Below are 7,301 nucleotides of genomic sequence, written 5' to 3'. Positions count from 1 at the left end.
TAGAGATCTGAATTTAGTGTTTGGCTACACGGAAGCAACTCATAATAAACGATTCCTTTCAAGTCCCACCATATACCCAGTAGAACCTTCTGCCGTAAGTCCTGGTTTGACCACCGGTTAAGCTGCTTCACCACGCTTAGACCACGATCATTTCACACAGTATTGTCGTATGTATCCCATTTCTCATCCCCAGTACCCATCCGTTTAAGAAATGGTCGATTTCATTCCGTTTGGCCAAAATTGCGCAGATGGAAATTCGAGCCATCATGTTTTTTGGTGTAAATAGGTGGCGCCCAAACATCGAGCTTCTTTGTGAATCCAGCTTTGCGCAAATGGCTTAAAACTGTTTGATGTTAATCTTTAGCTCCTGGCCGATGCTCTGATACTAACATGCCGATCAACTTTGATTATTTCTGTGATTTTATCGACATTTTCGATGACGTGTCTGCCTAGGCATTTAACATAAAATAACTGAAACGGGTCAACGAAACCAAAATTTATCCAACTAGCTGTTAGAGTATCGGCACCATAAACCATGCAAAATTTCAGCGGCCTAGCTTGAATTTTCGCCTTTTCAAAGAAAAATGTAAAATGTACCGAATTTTCTCTATGGTGACTTCCATTGTTAACACCCTGTAACTCACAAACGAATAGAACAAACAATAAACAGTGAAAGCATTTTTTTAAGTGTAAAGTATCAGCTTTAAAACGAGCCCAAACTTGAAACTGTACGATCGATACTTCACGAGATATCGATCACTGAAGGCATCTACCGTGAAAATAATGGATTTCTTTTTAGACTACCTAATATTAAGGTGTAGCAGAACAGATGCTGCTGCAAAGCATCGTGTGGCCAGTAGTTGACTAAAGCAACTCTGCAGCAGCGATCACATTGGTCTGTAGTACCTTTTACCTATTTACGCGAAGGGACATGGGCACCTGCTCCCCAGAGCCCCAGGCTTGGTCTGGGCTCAATTTAGCTCAACTGCGCACACGAATACAGTGACAGAAAAATCTCTACCAGCAAAGACACGTCGTAGATCGTTTCTCGTTCATTCACCAAGTCCATTTTTGCCAAGGTCGTGTGTAGAGAGATCGGTTGGCCACAGTGTCTACGCAAGCCTCGGGGCAAGAGGCCATCGGCGGCGGAGGGAGTGTGTGGCAGATATGAGGCAATCTTCCGTCATCAGTCTCTCTCTTTCTCCCTCTCGTCTCTATCTGGAAGCGGTCGCTCGGTTGGTGTCGGTTGAGCGCGCATTATGTTGCGTCCACGCCAAGATACCGAACTTGCCGGATCCCGCAGTGGGAGAGGAATGGACATGAGGTGGTGGAATAATCACGGTTCACGGGACGCGCACCGTCACCAGCTGTTAGCAAACGGCTATGCAATCGCCGCCCCATGCTTTGCTATTGGCCGTTTGTGGAGCTCAGTGAAAGCGAGAGTAAATCGGGGACCACCACGATCCCCGCGCTTATGTTGTGTGCGCGGGAGTTTCGCCATCGAGCGCCACAAGTGAGATGTCACGATGAAGTGGTCCGCAAGATGTTTTGTGTTTACACTCGCGGCGGTACCTTCTGCGCTGCAGCTGATGTCGCACCAACTCGAAAGGAGTATGCGTTTCATCCTCGTTTCCTCATGTTCTCATGCTTGGCTTTACATTTTGCGAATATTTTGTAGCGATCACATAACGCACGACCTGACGAAACAAATAAGTTTGCCATTTTGGCTGGAGGGAAAAGCCCAAGGGCCATTCAATGAACTTTCGTCATTTGCTTATATATCTGAGCCCTTCCCAAAGGAACCATATAGGCATTTGCGACTAACCACTATATTGTGATTTCCCGTGATCTTTGTTTTGATTGCAATGGAACTGGCTAGTTCCAATTCCGAAAAAGACTCCATTGCGTCTCTGTCCATCGGCTTTCAATGCCGTCTAATGATGGCCATTTCCTAGTCGCGTTTATTATAGGACAAATAGTAGCATTACAGTTTTTGCGGTAGATCCGAACTTGACCTAGAAAGTGCTACTCACGTCCTCCTTCTTCGTGATTGCATCGATAGCTGCTCGTTTAACAACCGCGCAACCGTCATTTTGCTGTTTAAGTTGCAGAGCAGGATGTGCCCCACCGCGGCGGTGGTCAGTTAGTCGCTTGCACTTAACGGGGGCGGCGAAGACCGTTTGTTTTAGCTATTCGTCTTCCTCGCATCAACCAAAATTCAACTCCCTTGCCCACGATCGGTGGCCGTTCGTGACTCTCACCGTTAACAACTGTACCTGCGTCTGGTAGTTGTTGATACCGCGTGTACCGCGCGGGACCTTGAAGGGGCCTGCGCGGCCGTGCACATTGGACCTAAGACGTGCCGTCCCTGGAAACTACGGACACAGTACCCAAGGGAAGGGAAGCAACAAGCGATACACACACACCGCAACCGCTATGGCCCGGCAATTACAGCAAGAGCCTCCGTCGGTCTAGGGAGATGGGTAGACGCACTGGGCACTTGATATTTGGAAGCAATTGGACGATTGACCTCGAAGCGGCAAAACCGCCTTGCCTTGCCCTCCGATCGGCCACCGGCTGTGGGGTGGGGGGGGGGGGGGCCTCTCTGGCATTCGGACGCTTTCAAACGGACGCGCGGTTCGTTTAGTTTACGTCCATTGCTGAAATACATTGGACCGCTGAACCGATCTTGTTCGAGGCACTGCCGAAACAGAGCAGTCAGCCTTACAGTGATAGGCGCAATCGAGAATATTTAAGCCCAGTGATTAAAGCTTTGAATTTGATCGAAGTGTATGGCAGGGACATTGGTGTCAAATGAGCAAGGCAGACAGAGGTACGTTCCACTGATCATAGTTTTCTAACAAGCAACCCCATCGGTCAAGGCATCCACTCCATCGGCGTTTATAATGAGCGATGGAAAGTCCCTGATACACAGTGTGTATGTGTGAGGTGTGTTATGGAGGCTACGGATGAGAACTATTCTAGGCACAATAACAACAACCAGCAACAGTTCAAAGCTGCAGGAGTTTCAAAGGTCGATCAAACACATGTTGACCTCAACCCAGACCAGCGCATTGCCTGTATGGTTGGAATGTAAGGAAAATATAATGAGCCATGAGTTCATTGTAAACGCAATTGATCACCAATGTTCAACAATTGGTCTCATTTTTTGGTACTATATACGTTGTAGCGACCTCGACATAATGTTATCGAGCAGTTGAGTAGCACCGTCGAGCAGCACGGTCGAGCAGCATCGTCGAGCAGTGTTTACAAAAAATCGTCAAGTATTCATTGACTAGTTTTCTCCGCACAATCGGAGATTACTCAAGTTAGTTCATGTGTGATACTCACCGGTATCGGACGCACGAATTTATATCTCCCGATCACAAAAATAAAACTTAAGAAATTACAAGATTTCTACATACGCTTTCTTGGGAAAGTGACTCAGTTGTTGAGTGGTACTCGTTTCATCACTTCTGCCCGATCAATAACGATTCGCCTGCGATTGTTGCACCACGGGCAAAAGATATCATGAAGCAACCGCCGCCGCCGTGGCTATGTTACGCCATCGTGTAACTCGTTCACAGTCACAGCGGAGATCGATAAACGTGGTGTTAGGTGTGACAGCAGCGTTCGAATTGTCGCGTGCCTCGCGTATAGGCGTAATCGGCGCCGAAAGGCTTCCATGCTCTGACCGGCCTTCTTGTTCTGGTTGTCTCACGTCGTTTACTTACTCTTTAGATTGGTGCCACGCCGCGCGGTGCATACGACGAAGGTAGAAAAGAACAAAATTGAATAATTTGACTTGACCTTACCTCTGGGGAACGTTCGCGAACTTGTGGTGGCCCAGCCCCCCACAACATACCGCCGACTGGAAAGAGGAAGGTCATCAACTGCGCCACTGGAGTGTTATGAAAGGAAGGAATGTCGTGCCATGTTGTTCGACGGGAACGTAGAAAAGCCTACGGAGCAGCATATCTTGCACTACACTGGACTGGACTGCACTGGATGGTGCTTCAAAAAAGCCTAGTAACACCATTTCTGAACAATTTGAAACACAGCTGAGCTACCGATTATGAGGCACTTGTAGGGGTTCCCCGTATGTTTGAATTGTTATCATTCATCCTTTTGAATAAAAACTTCCCTTTACACAGAAACACAAGCCCGATTGGTTTTTTGTTATCGCTAAATCGAAACACCTTTACTAAAATAGCTCATTATCATTTCATTAAAGGCCTGACACTTTGCCGGCTGATCGATTATGGAGTATAGGGAACCGGGATGCGATTCGTAATACTTGACAGCGTCATTGTAGGGCTTCCATGGCTTTTGCGTCACTGTCGCTTCCCGATAATATCGTGCTCGAAATGAAAAGACTCGGTGCCAGAAACACTTTCACCAACACCTTATCACAACAAAAACCGCGTTTGAAATGACGTCCACATTTTCATTTGGCGCGTATGCTCTTCAGATGCTGCCCTTCCGTCATTGTCAATTAATATAATGATTGTTGCATTTTTACCTTCTTTCGCCCCACACAGGAATTGTTTGCGACGGATCGCGCGCCACGATGATCAGGAGTTCTCGAACCAAAGTATATTGAACGCCATGGAAAAATTCGTCAGGAATGTTAACACCATGGACGAAACGATACTGGTGCCCTGCCGGTTGATGGATCGAAAGGTAAATTAATTGACCTCTCTGGGTGCTTGGGATTCTTTTCGTAAGAGCGGCAGGCCTCAGCTAGGAAATTTCAATGTGCAGCATGTTATAAATATGAGGTATTTAAAAGGTATTTGGCCACCACAAAACCTGTGGAGTCGCATAATATTTTTCACACTTTTCACAACACGGAACATTCACGAGCCAATGGAATAAGAGGATACTTTGGGGTGGGGTGGTGGTGGTGGTCGTTCGACCAATTGGCCATTACCAGAGCTTATTCTCCTTGCTGACAGAGGCCCCCTAGCTTATTCCGTGTGCAATTTTCGCCTTTCTCTTGCGGTTATTGTTGGTGGCCACATTGAGTGTGGAGGAAGCCTTTGCTTCCTTGGCCCCGTAGTACCCCATGGGCATTTTGTTTGATGTTTGAATGCCATAACGGTTTTTTTTTTTCAAATAAAACAGAACGGAGCTTCTTATGCCCTGGGCATTGATTAGTGTTCCTGGAGTTGTTTCTTACCGCGTTTTGTTGTTCGTTTGTGAACATGGATGTTTTATGATCGTTTTCCTAACTCTGCTCCGTGCTTATGCTCCGTGTGAAGCTTTTGGCACGTCATTTAAGTTGTTTAAATGACTGCTATTATAAAACAGTAGAATGTGACGGTGTGATCGGAAACTGATTGATCGGTTTTGCAGCGTATAGTGCGCTTCTCACTTTCCCTTTGCCATTTTCTTCAATTTAACCCGGCGCCAAATATGTTTTCTCGTAACATGAAAGTGAAATCGTCCCGATAGGCAACGTCGCAGATTTTTTGCTATACGACGGACGGACGGACGGTGAGGGAACATCATGACGCCAAAGCGTGACTTTCCGATTCAATGATATTTTTAAACTTGGCTGCCCTCGTGCCAACATTCTCGCGTTTTCCCAACTGTGCGCCGTTCGCGTGCTTTGCAAATGCCTCTTTACCTACCACGTGGCCGACAAGGCTGTGCTCACACACAGACACACACATTTACGAAGAGTTTGCACGCCTGGTCTGTGGGAACTGCAAGTGGCTCTCTTTTGAAGCAACATATAATATTTATAGAAAGTGATACTATCCTAATTCCGCAATGGCTCTTTTCGTGTGCCAAAAGCTAGCGATCTCTGCTCGAACCGGCGCAAACCGGCGTGGTCTGTGCGTGAAGTGGCCCACGGTTTCGGTCATCGGATCGTGTGTGCGCGAGGCTAATTGGTTCTATCAAGTTCCGATCCCTCCGATGATCGGAAGTAGGAAATGAACGAGGCAGTTGTGGCATTGAAGCTTTGACGAATCCGCGATCCGAGAGTAAACATTACGTGTTTTATTGTTTTCTTCCACCTTCTCTGCCACCACAGGTCGGGGATGCTACGGACACACTACCGGTTACGCCGAAAGCACAGCACTGTGGCGCTCACCATGGCAAAAAGTCAAACCGTGCCTCGATCCGGGAAGTGCTCAACACTTCCGATCTCTTCCAGCTGTACAACACGCTGAAGCTGGTAAAGGTGGATCTGCTGTGGGGCCGCCAAGACGCGGAAGACAGCGTCGACGAGTCGGCCGTCATGGGCTGCAGCACGACCGCATCGTCGAAAGTACACGACAAAGGTACCACGAATGCCAGCAATGCGAGCCTGCTTGCCAGGGAAGGGTCACCGGTGGGAAACGAAAAGACGGTCGACAGTAGCATCACCGGAACACAGCCACCGGCCGGTGGTGGTACGCCAAAGGGACATGCTCGCCGACCGAGCACCGTCTCGGTGGCGTCGTCCAACTCGGCGAGCACACTGAGCGATTCCGACAGCGAAGCATCGGCCGAGAACGATTCCGGCATCGAATCGGAGGGTAATCAGGAGCAGGACCGGAGTACCGAGTTGGCCAAGCAGTTTCGCACCCATCTGCTCGGCCTGTACCGGTCGCTCGAACAGATGAGTGAAGCGGCCAACTATTTGACCACTCGGTACCAGAGTGACGTCGGCCCGGTCTAGGGTTTCTCGCGACTGTGCAGACGCAGAAACCCGGCAGCGTGTCGCGGCAGCGGTACGTACGCGTCCGAGAACAACGATCCGAGGGTCGCAGTGGGAAGACGAACTGCAGCTGTCGCCGTGTTGCTTCCTTTCGTGCACTGTGATATCGTCCTCGCTGGTTACTCCCAGACCTCCATCAACTCCTCCAACACCAGCGTGTGATTGTTTTGCGACGATTGTCCCTCTCAAGGAGGTCGGCCTTTCGAGAGATCGGCAGTGAGATTGTATCTGCAGCTTTTCAGCACTCTAGCGATTTATGTATGTATCGATTAGCCAGTGGGGCAGAATGAGAGAATGCAAGTGAGGTTGCCGCAAGTAGAGCGGGTTACGGCAATTTGAAAATGGCGTAGCATAGAGTGATGAGATGCATATTCCTTGCGCTTTCTTCCACTCCTGGAACCGTGTTGTTACTACTAGCCTGATGATGTTGATTTCCAGCAGCGAGAGAAAGTTACGAGAAATTGCTTTCCGTTTCAAATCCTGTGGTGATAGAATTGGTCCCCTAAAAACTTTGCTTTTCGTTCTTTAAATTCCTATCACTATCAATGTGGTTGCATGTGAGATGAGTGAGTGTGCATGAGAGATAAAG

At 48.3% G+C, this 7,301-nt stretch overlaps 1 protein-coding gene across 2 annotated transcripts in view; it reads left to right on the top strand.

Annotated features, from left to right (window-relative positions):
* LOC128278271 (uncharacterized) overlaps nt 1-6,713 on the top strand; it is a 12,446-nt gene extending 5,733 nt beyond the window's left edge. Inside the window, exons 2-4 of one of the 2 annotated variants that reach the window (XM_053016960.1) lie at nt 4,542-4,683; nt 6,044-6,343; nt 6,389-6,713. In XM_053016960.1, the coding sequence (XP_052872920.1) occupies nt 4,542-4,683; nt 6,044-6,343; nt 6,389-6,673 (727 nt within the window). In that variant the 3' untranslated portion in view covers nt 6,674-6,713. Of the gene's footprint in view, nt 1-4,541; nt 4,684-6,043 lie in introns of both variants that reach the window. The other variant, XM_053016959.1, reaches the window with a different exon arrangement.
* Nucleotides 6,714-7,301: the final 588 nt, after the last annotated feature.

Source organism: Anopheles cruzii, chromosome 2 (genome assembly GCF_943734635.1).
Source record: "Anopheles cruzii chromosome 2, idAnoCruzAS_RS32_06, whole genome shotgun sequence".
NCBI lineage: Eukaryota > Metazoa > Arthropoda > Insecta > Diptera > Culicidae > Anopheles > Anopheles cruzii.
This window is presented reverse-complemented; position numbering and strand designations above follow the sequence as displayed.